The sequence below is a fragment of the Hippocampus guttulatus genome, chromosome 12 (assembly GCF_054856545.1).
Source record: "Hippocampus guttulatus isolate MCC_2025c chromosome 12, RoL_Hgut_1.0, whole genome shotgun sequence".
Classification (NCBI taxonomy): Eukaryota; Metazoa; Chordata; class Actinopteri; order Syngnathiformes; family Syngnathidae; genus Hippocampus; species Hippocampus guttulatus.
In genome coordinates this window covers 5,552,766-5,567,856 of record NC_141272.1, presented here as the reverse complement: position 1 = coordinate 5,567,856, position 15,091 = coordinate 5,552,766, and the positions used below count along the sequence as shown (strand labels likewise).

At 45.6% G+C, this 15,091-nt stretch overlaps 1 protein-coding gene across 1 annotated transcript; it reads left to right on the top strand.

Moving 5' to 3' along the window:
- Positions 1–198: 198 nt before the first annotated feature.
- Positions 199–14,396, top strand: mnta (MAX network transcriptional repressor a). Its single transcript, XM_086125893.1, has 6 exons — positions 199–474; positions 3,091–3,703; positions 3,836–3,877; positions 4,027–4,138; positions 10,471–10,663; positions 12,536–14,396. The coding sequence occupies exons 1-6, from the start codon at positions 402–404 to the stop codon at positions 13,183–13,185; spliced, it is 1,683 nt and encodes a 560-aa protein (XP_085982019.1). The 5' UTR covers positions 199–401; the 3' UTR covers positions 13,186–14,396.
- The last annotated feature ends 695 nt before the right edge of the window (positions 14,397–15,091 follow it).

Sequence of the window (15,091 nt, the reverse complement as noted above, 5' to 3'; positions counted from 1 at the left end):
GTAAGCAAAGGCAATATTGTACTTAACTCTGGGTTTGTGTGACATTCCGTGCTCATAGTTTGTGGATGTTTTTCATCGCCATCAATCCCGTCCAGTGCGCTCTCGCTCCGTGTTTTTGACGGCTCCCCGTGGCGTTGGGGTGAGTGGGCGGTTACTCGCCGCTGCGTGATTCACAAACCTTATTTGTTCCTACTACTTTGAGCGCCATCTTGTTCGCAACTTCTAGCCACTAGTTTGCACTCAAGGGGGTGTCCACTCCGGTTACCCCGCTCTTGCCCTCCATTGCGCGGGTATCTCGATCTCGCTTGCTTTCACCCTTCAACTTCTTACGCGTTCGCTTACATCACCCCCATCGCTTCTTTGTTTGCTTTTGGACTGGGAATCTTTCCAAGCGGACAGAAATGAGCATCGAAACGCTTCTGGAAGCTGCCAGGTTTTTGGAATTGCAAGCCCAGCAACAACAGAGAGCACGTGGTAAGAAGTTGTCTTTTTACAGTCGTTTATATCCTCTTTTTGGTTTAACTTGGTCCACCACGTGAGTTATACCTTCAAGTTTGTTTTGACGATTCACTCTCTTGGCAATCATCGCTGACGCATGAATGCCGAATAGCACTAGAGTGCACTTAAAAAAAAGGTTTTTGTGTTTCTGCACAGGTAGTATATCTGAGTGTAGGTCTACGAATATGTGGAGCTCTTGGGTGTTTCTTCGCACCGTCGCGGTGATCGTGTGAATGGGCGGTGTCACTGTTTAATACCCCGACGTCGCGTGGCTCACATTACGTTTTCCTGTCAGGTTTCCCCCTGCGGTGTCGACTGCGTGGTGCAGCGCGGGCTTTAAGACCAGCCTGCGCGCCACAGGCTGCAGCCTTTGACTGTTTGTATTTAGTGAAAATATAAATAGCCTCCCGAGGGCGCCGTCTGACGATGACGTGTACATCAGGACACGCCCATTTTACCACGTGCGGGCCGGGCAACCCCTCCCGAAGATTATTTATGAGCAGCAGATGCCTCACTACCGCACGGAGACGCGATGCTACATGCAAAGCTAGTAGACTGTATCTATTTTTGATATGTGTGGAAATGATACTTTTTTGTTGTGATGATACGCTAATAAAGTTCCTTTGTTTTGATGCCCGTTTATCACATTAGCCCGCCCCGAACCTTTAAAGGGATATGGTTGGAAAAAAATGCCATACCAACTGAGCCAAATCGCCAAACGTATGTACAGTGGTACCTTTTTGAATTAGGCGTTTAAAAGCTCACAACTCAAGCTTGTAACAACAAAATAATAATAAATTAAAAAGAACACATTGGTGCACACAAAGCAATATTTCTGTTGTATAAGTGGCAAAAAGTGGATCTGAGTTAACTGTCCCTTCTACCATCAAGTGAAAGAGCATTTACCGGTAATTTGTTTCACTAGTCACTGTAAATCGTTGTCTTAAAGATCGGCACTGTTGACCAGGAACCCATGTCCAAATTCACCCCCCACCCCAAAAAAATCTTTTTTATTTATCATTCCTCACATGGGTATGTTGTTTTTACAAGTTCCTGACTGACCAATCTTTAGTGTTGATAATAGTTTGCACTCTTGCAATGTTCATGGCTCAACAAACATGTTGTTTTCTTGATGCCCTGGAATCCTCATACCTGTACCTCCAAAATCGTCACCTTTCAGGGGACCCCCAAACTGGCTGGTTTGCTCAACCATTAACTTTGCATCGTCAAAGAGAGAAAAACATTTTCGAAACTTGACATTGTTCAATATTTATTTAACAGGAATACACGTGAATCGGCCAATAGTAAAAACACATGGTGAAGAAATGTTTTGCCAAACTGTGGCATCGGAGAATTAAATCAATAAACGTCACTGGCTTTGGCCTGAGGCCATCGATTATTTTATTCATTTGTGACATTTCAGTTTGGAGCTATGCGGTGAGATTTGTTTGGTGTGAAGCATGTGCCGTGATTGAATACGTTTTCTGAAACACTGGTGTTGCCTGTTGGAGATGTTTACAGTTTTTCGAATCGCCTTGGAGTGAGTGCGTAACTTCTTCCACGTGGCTCCTCCCCGCATTGCTCAATTTGGTTCGATGTCTTGCTGCTCCTCCTGCTGCTGTTGTTGCTCCTAGCTGCTGTGCAGCAGGTCACTGCATGTAGACAACTAGGCCAGTTTTGCTATGTGCTGCAGTTATGTAATAGCCCTTGTTTCTGAATGCCTTCAAGTGGTGCCACTCTTAGTTTGTAGCCTGTAGAAACATCTGCCATCAGACTTCTTTCGACTGCGCAGCACTCAGAATGGACTTCTTACCATACAAAGGACATTTTTACGTTCGCTGATTTCATTTTTGTCTTTAACCAGATGTAAAAGTGCGAATGGATGTGGGGGTCTGAATGTGACTTTTAGTCACCATGTTCCATGAATGACATCACGGATGCCATAGCAACAAGACCTTTTCATCAAGATCTATACGTCACCGGTGACTTGCGTAGAATTGGAGAGTGCTGCATTTAATATTCAAAAGTTCAATCTTTGCATGCGGAAACACTGCGTGTGCACACATGCCACACGAGCGCGTGCGAGTGTGTGTGTGTGTGTGTGTGTTCCAGTTGTGCAGTGTTGTGCTTATTATTGTGGCTTCAATACATACACCTGACACAACACTGCTCATTGAAGCATGGTAGCCACTACAGATCAATTCATCAATTCAGTCACCTGATTTTTAACTGTAAAAATTACTTCCCTGTCCAACATTATTAATCACACCAGCTTAACTCATCAATTTACCTGCAGCTTCAGTATGGACTTTCATTTTCACCTAAGTGCTTTGCGTTGGCAAAATAATGCGATTATGGCTAATGGTATTGTGTAGGTCCAGTGGGTAGTAATTGTGTTCAAGGATTCCAGGAGGCGGCTGAACTGTGTTTGCTGTACAGTCACGGGTTCCAATCTCAACTGAAAAGGGATAGTCGGATAGGTTTCTGCAGTCGATCCATGAGTGAGGCGTTGGTACACTTTTAGAGGTGTTCAATTAAATGTTGCGACGTAACGTATGTGATGGGAAGTCTTGTGTTGGATGTTGTCCGCAGAGGATGAACTGAAAGAGAAGCTGCGGCTGGATCTGCTGACAGAGCAAAGACTCGCTGACGTGAACAAGTACAACTGCAGAGGCCACATCAACAATGTTTTTAAAGCAGAGGAGCTTATCACTGAGCGGCCCCCGGCCTCCATCCCGCCGTCCCTGCCTCGCCCCTCCATGCCCATCGCAGTCATCCCCATCCCGGTTGTCAAACCCAACCCCGCCGGCTCCCCTTCTCTCCCTGTGGCCTTGCTCTCCCACCCCGCCGCTCCCCCTGTAGCCTCCCCCAAAAGGGAGCCTCCTTCCCCTCAGGAACAAGGTGTCGTAGCTCCGCCGCGTTCCCCCCAACCCCAACCGCATGACCCGAACCACAAACTGCCCCCGCAGAACCATCAACATCACCCGACGCAGCTCCTCGCTCAAACCAACAGCACTCACACACAACAGCAGCAGACTCCCCAACAGCTCCTTCAGCGCTATCCAGGTTCCATCGTCTCACCCCCCCATCCGCCTGCAGTGCACCCCCAGACCCTACAGCCAACCCCCTTGGTCAACGGCCCCAGCAGTCGGGCGAGTCCTCCTGATGACGGGCGACTACTTGACCAAAAGAAACGACCCGGAGGGTAAGGCGATCAAATTGACCTTCAACTTGTTTGTGTATCGTCAGGAATGCATCCTGACACGCGGTTCTCAAATCAGCCTCCTCGTGTTGGAATGTCAAAACCTGAATGTGTTCTGGTGTGTGCTCCCGACAGGGCAGGTACCAGAGAAGTGCATAACAAGCTCGAGAAAAACCGGTGGGTTCAAGCGCCGCCTCAAAAATGCTCCCTTTTATTTCTCCCGTGTTATTGCACAATGTGGACGCGCCAAAAAAAGTGCACGAGCGGGCTGTTTCAAATGTGTGTGTGTGTGTGTGTGTGTTTGTGTTTGTGTGTGTGTCCATCAGACGAGCCCACTTGAAGGAGTGCTTTGAGACCCTGAAAAAGAACATCCCCAACATCGATGAAAAGAAAACCTCCAATTTAAGTGTGCTGAGAAGTGCTCTGAGATACATCCAGGTAGGAATGCAGGCTGACACTTGATTCCGATCCCGTTGTGACTGCGTTTGAAATGCCTAATGGCGGTCGATTGTTTCACTAATGAGCTTTTTCTGAACTCAAAGGCATTATAGCATAGCTTGTGTATGGAATACACAATGTGACAACATTGGGCTGCCGTCGTGCCTTTGTGTTGAAAGACGATTTCGAATGCCCGCATCTTTCAAATGACCATGGAATTGCATACAAGATAAAAATAAAAAACAATCTCTTTCTGTGCTGGATTTAAATTGACTGACATGATGATGTGCATGTTATAATTTAACCTGCTCAAGAGGTCAGTACCACTACTGTACACTCACCCACGAGAGCATATAACAGCAGCAGCTAAACCAAAGCACTTTACACAACATTTAACATAAAAGACGACGCGTGTCCTCTTTCCTGCTAGATTTACTGTCCGCCGCTCAAAGGTTTAGCACCTTGTGTACATGACACACCTTACCCTATAATACTTCCGCCACGATGTCACTCTTCTTTGCACAGCACACAATCTCAAAGAGCGTCTGTCCAACAAGAATACATAATCTGAATCCCAAAATGATTCAAAACATCTGGAAATGGTTCCCGGAGAAGTAGGAAGTGACCGAGGCCTGTCCGGATCACATGCGATTTATTGCGCCACACCAAATTCAGAAACTGGTTCAAAAGTTGAGGTCTGACTTGAGCTGTAAAGGGCTCAACTTTTTTTTTTTTTTTTTTTTTTAAATTAGTACAGGTGTGTTGACGCTCGCCATTACTAAAAAAAACATCACAACATTGTTACTAGTCTGTAAATGGTCCCGAACTATTTAAAAAAAAAATATTCTGTCATGTTTATTTCCAAATTGCGCTTCAAATTCAACTCACTGGACACTTAATTACACCGGTGCAATCTAGCGAGACACTTTATCAAAAAGTCTGCCTGCACTCTTGTTAAATATAGTAGACTGGCATTGTATTGCACAGATTGAATTGAATTTGAATTGAATACAACTTTATTGTCAAATGTGCTGGATGAAATTTCTTCCCTCTCAACATAAAACGATAAAACGACAGTTTTTTTTTTTTTTGCTGAAATGGCGCTATTCCGGTATGTGTCAGGGCAGCGTCAGATCGAATCAGGCGTCTTCCATCTACAGGAAAAGCTTAGATAATTATCGTCTAAATATTTTCAAATTAGAGGTGTGTTGATCATTACGTATGCCTTATTTAAGTGGAAGAGTCAGCCTGCGGCAATTAAACGTTATTTATATAATAATATTTGTAGTGTAAATGTATTGTTGTATTGTTTACATGCAATTAGGGTGTTTACACATGCCTGTTGCGTTCCAGCTTCAAACTGAGATACGCGTTCTTCATTTTCTTAACCCCCCCACCCACACACACACACCACTAGCACCATTCAGCTCTCTTGTCTTCAGGCAGTTGAAATGTTTCAGTCCACAAGCTGTTCCCATACTTACTACAGAATAATGTGGCTTCTTGAGGGCTTGTGGAAAATAATCGTCTTTCGAAGAAGCCGGTAACGCTCGATGCTGAATAGTTGCAGTCTGACTGTCAATAATACAGAGGGAAAGTAGGCCAGGGTGAGTGCAGAGCTTTTTACCCAATCCCGCTGCCAATGGTGGAGCTTGACCCGCAGAGAAGTCCTTTTATACAAATAATCATGTTGTTTTGCCAGAGACGTCTGAATGGTTGTCGTAACCTTCCTACAGCAATTACAATGATGAAGCTGATGTAAGTGTAAATGCACATTAACTGTGGCGGAAATTTCCAACTCCCAAAAGGGAGCACAGGTGAGGTTCGGCAAAGATTGGCTTCAAGTTGAACATTTATGCTGTTGCCCATTAACCAATGAGAGGAGGCTTTTTTTTTACTTTCATTTTAAATATCTTCAGGGCAAGTCAGTCATGTGCTTGACATGTATTTTTAATTAATTTACGCGTCATTCTTCATGCTCTTGCGAGTTACTCAACATCTTGTAGTCGACGTCCAAGGCAAGAACAAGTGTGAGCAGTCAACTGAATTCTGCAGTGCTTCAGCTCATCTATGAGGAAAGGATTTTCAGACCAATGTTTTTTACATCGATGGTCCCAAATGAGCTTTTCTTTCATGCCATGTGAACCGACTCGTTGCGAGTCAATCGGCAGCTGCGGTCAACATCCGTCCCTCTTGTCTTTTCTGAATGTCGGCCATGTAACAAAGGCTGTGCGCGGAGCAAGAAAACCGTATAGGCGGCCCCCGTCGGAGCTGAAAACTAATCTCTAATGCAGTACGAGTCCTCCCACATGCCCCGCCCCTCCCTTGCGGGCCTCGCTGAGCTTTTAAGGCCACATGAGCAGCGAGCACATGGCTAGCTCGAGCCGCCTGACGTCACCCGCCTGTGCTGCTCCTCCGCCCAGCGCTGCAGCAGACATGACTCGGGAGTACTCGCAGTTTGAGGCGCCAGATTCTGGACTGGTTGCTCGTGTGTGGCGGGGAACATTTACAAACATCCACTTTCACATTCAGAACCTTCAGTCAATGTACAGTCATTACCAATTGACCTAAAATGTAGATTTTTTTGGGGGGGGGGGGGTAGACAGACTACTTGGGAGGGCGACCCGGAAGTAAGGCTGGATTTGAGCCTAGAACTGAGTAGTGATGAATAGAAGGTCAAAAGTAAGTTAAAAAAACAAAAACAAATTACGCAACAGTTGAACTGTCTACTATATCGCCACTGGATTGTCAGGTTTGGTGGAAACTGGGTAAAATCTGGATTATCAACGACCACATTTTAATCCAGTCGATATCAAAACGGTTCTGAAGGTTTCCTGCCAACACTGACTGCTCTCTGGAATTGTTCCTAATTGACAGAGGCCCCAGTTCCAGCTGATCAAAAACAGCCCCAAAGCAATTGTCCTGCCACCGTCATGCTTAACTGTGCGTTTGGTGCGCTTTCAGTGATGAGCAGGGTTGTTTTTGCCCAACATACCTTTTTGGTTTTATAGCCATAAAGTTCATCCTTGGTTTTGTTAGACCATAATGTACTGTCTGACGTGTTGGGAGATTTTTTTTTTTCGACCCAGAGTCCACACTTGTGCAACCACTTCATCTGAGTTGTATAATTTTACTTCCCTTACTTCCCCTCTTGAAAATATGTCAATAGATTTATAGATGTGTATATATATTTTTCGTGAGCACATTTTTTAGAGGCAGAGGAGGGGGGGGGGCGGGGTCACAAAAATAATTTTGAAAACATTTAAATACGGGTGTGTCCACTTTTTATTTCCATTGTCAAAGAACAAAAAGGTGATTTTCTCCACACAAAGGTTCACTTGTGAGCTGTCGGGCACCACACGAAGTGCCCCCTTCCAGCTGGAAGGCGCGGCCAGATGAGTCTCAGCACGCAGTCACAAGACCACCGGCCCGAGATCCGGCTTTAGCGGCGTGTTCGCAACGTGGCCTCGCTCGCACGCTGCTGGCCCTTTAAGATGGTGCAGTACAGCTTGTCCTCAACTGCTGCACAAGTGAGTCAGGGTGTACACTGCCCGCCCCTCCCCCCTCCCCCCTCTGTCAGGCCATGTGCGCCGCGCTTTTGTTTTTTTCCACTCCTCCCTTGTGACAGCCAGCTTGACCAGTGTTTGCCTGACACACACCCACATGCTCGGCGCGGCCGATTCCTGCCCTGATCTAGATTACCACGTAAACAAAGTTGGTTAGGTCTTATCTCTCAGGAATTGTGTTTGTGGGAAGTGGGGGGGGGGGGGTGCAGGGGGGGGTGCAGGGGGGGGGCAGAGGTGGTGTCAGTCATGTGTTGGTAAACTAAAGGTGCTTGGAACCCGATGTCGATGTCGACACGATTAGCGGGACGCCATGTGGGGGCCATCTGCCTTGGAGTGGCTTCTCAGGTTTCAAGGGTTTGTTTCTACGTGGACGGGCGCATTTGTTGTCTCCGCCACGTGCGCGCGCACACACACACACGGACGCACAGCAGCTCTGTGAGGTCACTGTGTTTGCGCAGCACCTTGCCCTCTTTTTTCGATCTCCTTGACTCATAGTTTGTTTGAGGAGACGCGAGGAGGTGCGTCGCCGTGGCAGTCATTGTTTTAAGTCTTTCCCTCATTGTATATTGTGATGGACTAGACGTCAGTTGAGAAATACCTTGCGTATTCAACGCTGTGAATGGTCTCGGTTGCCGAGGGAACCTTGGAGCTGTTTCCTTGACAACCAATGATGACAAGGGATGCTGTCTGTCATTGGGTGCTAGTTGGAAAGGAAGGCTTCTCACATCACATCATGTCCTCATATTAGTGAGTGCACTTGTCCTCATAAGTGTCATGGATGAGCTGGAGCCACTGACTTGGGGCCAGAGGCGGGGCCACCGTCACATATTGCGACAGTCAGTCACAGAGTGAGGCAAGCAACCATTCACACAGACATTGAATACAACTTTATTGTCAAATGCGCTGTATGTGTATGAAATTTTTTCCCTCTCAACATAAAATAAGAGGAGCCGCTGCGGGTGTCCGCGCCGCCATCAAAAGAAAAGTTAACAAAAAAATGACAAAATAATACAAGACAACATCCGCACGTATGGACAATTTAGACGGAAATGAACCAATCGTGCATGTCTTTGAACTTTGTGAGGAAGACCAGCTGAAAATCCGTTTTGCGTGTTCTGATCATATATATCAAAGCACTGTTAAAAAAAAAAATCCTTTATATGAACTAATGCTCAGTTTTGAATGGCACTGTTAGAGCGGTGTTGATTTAACATGTTTATTATTATGCCTCAAGTTTGGTGAATGTAAGTGTGGTGTGTGCTTTTCCAAAACGTGCACAAAAAAGTGAAGGAAAATGCCAAACGTTTGCTTCGTGCTTACTGAGCTCAAATTTTTTCCATGACTGACTGGAGCTCAGCATTTGTATGCCACCTCGTCTTTCATGAAGTAAACTATCGTTGAATTTGTAGTTGTGATTCGAAGGTCTTTGAAGCTTTGTGGTTGGGCTGCAATGTTTCTCCCACGGGGCGGGAGGCCACTAATCCAGGATGAAGATAAGGGACAGGTGCCCGCCTTTTTTCTCATGTAGTCATGTGTTGTGCGTGCGCTGCCTGACGAAACGTGCCCTTTAAACACACAAACACGCGGGGACGGGGCGCATGCATTTTAGGCTGACGTGCGCACACAGCCGTGTCGAGTGAGCACAAGCAGGAAGTCCGCCCGATCAGGAAATGCTCATTGGACTCGATATCACTCTGCGTACTCCCTCCCTGTGCACATGGATTTAGATTTTCCAAAATAACTGTACAATATTCATGCGTGTCACACAGTTACTGCTCTTTTCTCAGCCAGTTTTGATGTTTGATTTAGGAAGAGTGCTGAGTTGTGTGTCAACTGACCTGCAGCTCAGGGGGGGAAACTGGGTCATCGAGTCAGTGCCTGGAAGCACCGCCCACTTTCCTTCTCCCGCCCCGCCTCATCTTGCCTAACGTGCCCTCAAACCAAAACTGTGCTTCATAACAAAACGAATTACTCGCAGGATCAAACAAATTCCTTTTGCATCGGTTTCCCGACATTTTATTTTATGACAGTTGTTTTAGTGGCTTATTTCTTTAGTAAATAGTATACTTGGTTGGCAGGGTCCACACCCGCAGTTACAATGGAACCAGAAGTTGTCTGCTTACTGACAATCATATCGCGACACGTCACAGACACACACACGTTTTATTTCACTTAACAGGTCAGGATTGGTTGTGTGCCGAGTGACATTCAAGGAAAAAAAACTTTTATTAGTCCCACATCTGTGAAATCCCAGTTTTTTACAGCAGCACACAAGTTTAAAAACATCAAAGAATCTAAAATCAAATGCTTCAAAGTACATAAACTATAAAGTCTACACACAGTTTCTTCGTTGAAGGTTGTTGAACCTTTTGGCCATCATAGCAAAAGATGTTTGATCCATCCACAACACTACTCATCTCAAAAAGAACGCCATCCAGACACGTCATGTTTTGTTTTTCTTGAAATGGAACCGGGGCCTTCCGTCAAAGTAGGAGGACTTACCGACAGTTCCAAAAAGCCGTCAGTGTTGGCACAAACCCTTCAGGCTTCTGTTAAAAAGCAAACACAAATGGGGATTGGTTGAGTCTGAACACATCCACGTATTCGGTTATAAGAGGGCGTGCAATTTCTGCAAACAAATGATCTCTCGTGAGAATAAGCAATTTATGGAAAATGGGTGGATGTTTGATTTATTTATTTTTTTAATTTACAAAAGGCAGTAAGTGTATTGTTCCACGGGCCCTCATGAGTTTGTGTGCCCGGCAGACGCTGAAGCGCAAAGAGAAGGAGTATGAGCACGACATGGAGCGCCTGGCCCGCGAGAAGATCGCCACGCAGCAGCACTTGCAGGAGCTGAAGAACGAGCTGAGCCAGTGGATGGACGTGGTGGAGATTGAGCGCGTGCTGCGGCAGACGGCGCAGCCCGAGGAGGATCAAGCTTCCACTTCCACTGCCTCAGGTGGGCACAAAATAGCGCTCGGAAGCAGTCATTGCTACGGGACCGAAAACAATTGCTACTCTTGAGGCACTCATGTGGGCTTGCGCCGTCATTTTGATGTCTTCACGCATCCTGGGGGAGGTGATCCTCAAATTCAATACAGATCGTGCGAAATCAATGATCATATTATCATGACTGTGGTGCAGATATTGGTATACTATTGAGGGCTATCACTATCATATATTTTTAGACTATTGCATCGATGAATCGGATAAAATTCTTTTGCATTAAAGTGTATTACAACCTCACCCCCCGGTTACTGTTCACTAACCAATTATTGTTTATTTTGACAAAGTTACTACTCTAAGTAGTCTGCATACTCTGTACTCTAGTAGCACCATATTATTTGGCACAGTATCAATGGGTCTTTTTTGAAAACGTTTCCTACATAAGAGGCACCGGGTTCTTTTTTTAAATTTTATTTTATTTTTTATTTTTTGCTGTTAATTCAGTACCAGCCAATTCTAGACCAAGTCTGAAAAGACGTTTAAAAACGTCTTTGGGAGTGAATGAGTTAAGTGTTCAATAAATTATTCTAATTGTCCCATATGTTAATTTGATAGCTTTAGCACAACTATGCTAGGTTCAGGCCTGACCCGATACATAGACTAGCGCCGCGTGTCTCAACTTGCTTTTAAAAGTTCACCGTGCAACTCTGCAGGGGTTGCTTCAAGTGGAAAAGAGGAGGGAATTCTCCAATTGATGAAAAATAAGTTTGAGCCTCACTAGTCTGGTGACCGGCGGTTATTATGACTTGACTTAGAAATGCTGTCTTGGTTGACAGTTCAATTGCTGTAAAAAAACAAAACCACACTCACCAGTATGCAACCTAGTTTTGCTCTGCCACGCCAGCTCTTGGAAGTTGGCTGTGTCATTGACCTCGCGTTGGTGTCACATTGTAACATTGGAAACATGCCAGAAACGCTCATCTTGCGTTGGGTCTGACTGCAGCATTAGGCTAGTAGGACGATATTTCCCATGATTCTTAGTCAAGGCAGCAGGAAATAGTTCTAGTTCTTGTATGATGGCAACATGGACGCCTGCTAGCAATTTGATGCTGATGAGAATGCGAACATGAATGTGAAAGTAAATAGTAAGGAATTTAACTTTGAGTTTACCTTTCGGTCACACAGACTGCAATAATATTGTCCCCCCCATTGTAAGTAACATCTCGTGGCCAGAAATGATCATCTTGCGTGCGGTCTGACTGCAGCATCAGGTTAGGAGGACTACACATTTCCCATGATTCTTAGAAATGAAAACAGGAAGTAGTTGTAGTTACAGTATGGCGAAAAAATACATAGGTGCCCGCTAGACATTAGATGTGGACGAGAATGCGGCGCGGGCACCCGCAGCGGCTCCTCTTGTTGTCTGTTTAAGAGGGAGGAAATTTCATCTATGCTGTTTACACATACAGCACATTTGACAATAAAGTTGTACTTGACTTGAATGAGAATGTAATAGAAAGGAATTTACTTAATTCATTTTAATTATGTAATTCATGTTTCACATGCCCTTATTTTAGCCTAAGAGTAAACCATAAAACCAAAAGATGTTAAATAAATCTGATATTGTTTCTTGTCATACAGACAAATTGATTGCTGATGAGTGTTATTTGGGAAGTGGACCTTGGAAAAAAAAATTGCATATAAAATGGCAAAAAGTAAGGAAAACAAATTCCTGTGAGATGATTTTTCCAAATGATTCAGCCCTAATACATGCAGTCATTCTCAGCATACTAAATATTGTTTAGTGTTTCTCTATTTGGTGTATGTAGGTTGACTCCGGTGTATGTTGACCAGGTGGTCAAGTGACGTTTGTGTGTGCTTGCAGAAGGCGAAGAGGTGATGGACGAGGACGATGAGGACGAAGAAGTGATGGCGCGACCTCCAAGCGAGTTGCCCGCTGCCCCTCAGGCCCACAAAAGCGAGAACCTCCACCTGACGCCCGCCACCGCCGCCCTCTCCTTGACTGTGACCGCCCCCACACGCTCCTTCATCGCCCATCAGGTGTCGGCGCTGCAGCCGCCGGCCAAGCTCCCTGTCCCCGGCGCGGCCCCCGCCGCTGGCCAGCCCACTTTACACCCAACCGTCATCGCCCACGCATCTGCCTCACACCCGTCCGTCATCCAAGCGGTCAACCATGTCATCCAGGCAGGTGGGCCGAAACACATCGCCCAGCTGGCGCCGGGGCAGCCGCCCATCGGCCACATTACCGTGCACCCGGTGGCCCACCTGAGCCCCCACCTCCCTGCCCTGTACCCTCAGCCAGTGGCTGTCACACAGCCCGCGTTGATCAGCCACATTGCGCACACGTTGGGCCACGTCAACGGCGCTGCTAACCCACCCCCACCTGGTGCCGCCATCATGGGCAAACAGACCGTAGTAGCCCACCACTCGCAGCTTGTGGGCCAGACTGTCCTCAACCCTGTCACCATGGTGACCATGCCCTCCTTTCCCATCAGCACTCTGAAACTCGCCTGAAGCAGCTCATCGACACCCCTCTGTACGTGAACATCGCGCCGACTGTCAAGGAGGGCTCAGTGGATCCGGGTGTCACGTCTGCTGCTTCGAGTCAGGGACAGGAAGGGCCTGCTGGCGTGGGCCAATGGCAGGGCTCGACGTGACTCGACCCGCCATAAGCAGCACGTTGAGAATGGGAGTCAACTGAAGACCCGCCCCTCCGCCTGCAAACTCGTGCTCTTCTGCCACATTCAAATTGTGGACTGGATTCGCTGTGGTGCAGAGCTGCAGTCCTCAGGGACTTGCATTTGTGGCAATACCGCCCCCTGCTGTCCCCTAAGGTTAGGTACCTTAATTTAACACACTCATTGCTCTCTCCGGCTTTTGTGTTGGCTCATTGTCCTGTCAGATGTTTACACTAAACTATTGTTTCCCAACCTTGATTGAGATATTTTACATTTGACCCAGTCAGCAAAGGCATCTGGCCCGGATTCGGCATGAAGCTGGAACAGCTGGCCTTGAGTCGGCACTGGCATAATGCATGTGGGCCGAACACGGCCCAGGAGTGGCAAAGGAGGCACTGGCTTGACTCTGGCAAACCAGATGAGGGCCAGTTGTGGAGTGAAGTATTTGGGCCAGAAATCAATTTACAACTGCGGCCCGTATATGGCCAGCCAGTATTGAGCCACCCTTAAATGCAGTTTCAGATTTATTTTTTCAACACCCATCCTTGTTTTACAATTGCACACCGATGCGGAATTCCATTCATCACAGACACACACACACACAATTCATTGATTACACACAATTAAGGTGCAATTCATTGAGTATCCGCTAGGGGACACTGCTTTGACCAGAGAAGACAACAGCAGCCTCAGTCCGTCACTGAGACAGACCCATGACAGCAGACGCTATCAATAGCACTCTCACATTTACACATTTAATAGCACTCTCCTTAGTTTGTAAGGTGTAGGCAGGGATTACATTTAGATTTTATATGCACGTGTAAATGGTTTAAAACTTCCTTTCTTTATAAATCTTGTTTAATCATAAAGTGCATTACTATATTTTTCAAGACCAATTACTTGTTAAAGTTTGTACAATCAGTGGGATCAGTTGCAATGCATATATGTGAATGATAAAATAAATTGTACATTTGTCGAAGGAAATGTAAGGTGCTTCATGAAATGTTTTGTAAAAGATACGTTCATTAAATTTCAACATTTTCCAAATGTTCTTGTGCTTCTTAATACCAAAACAAAGGAAAGACATATTCTTTTGGTTGTATATAGCAAAGTATGGTATCATTTTAATGATCCGGCCCACTTGACATCTACCGAGGCCGTATGTGGCCCACCATGTGAAATGAGTTTGACACCAGTGATGTATAGTAACGCGTTTTTAGCCGCAAAAAACAACCATGTACAGAAAGGCGTTTTTAACCGAAAAAAAGACCATGTGCAGTAAGGTGTTTTTAGCCGAAAAAAAATCCGACCATGTATAGTAAGGCGTTTTTAGACGAAAAAAAGGACCATAAATAGGCAGGCGTTTTTAGCTGAAAAAAAGGACCATGAATAGTAAGACGTTTTTAGCCGGAAAAAAAACGACCATGTATAGTAAGGCGTTTTAACTAGAAAAAAACGACCATGTATAGTAAGGCATTTTTAGCCGAAAAAAACGACCATATATAGAAAGGTGTTTTTAGCCGAAAAAAAAACGACCAACTTCTGTAAGGCGTTTTAACTAGAAAAAAACGACCATGTATAGTAAGGCGTTTTTAGCCGAAAAAAAACGACCATGTACTGTATAGTAAGGCGTTTTTAGACGGAAAAAAAACGACCATGTCTAGTAAGCCGTTTTTAGATGAAAAAAACGACCATGTATAGTAAGGCCGCCTTACTATACATGGTCGTTTGTTTTGGTTAAA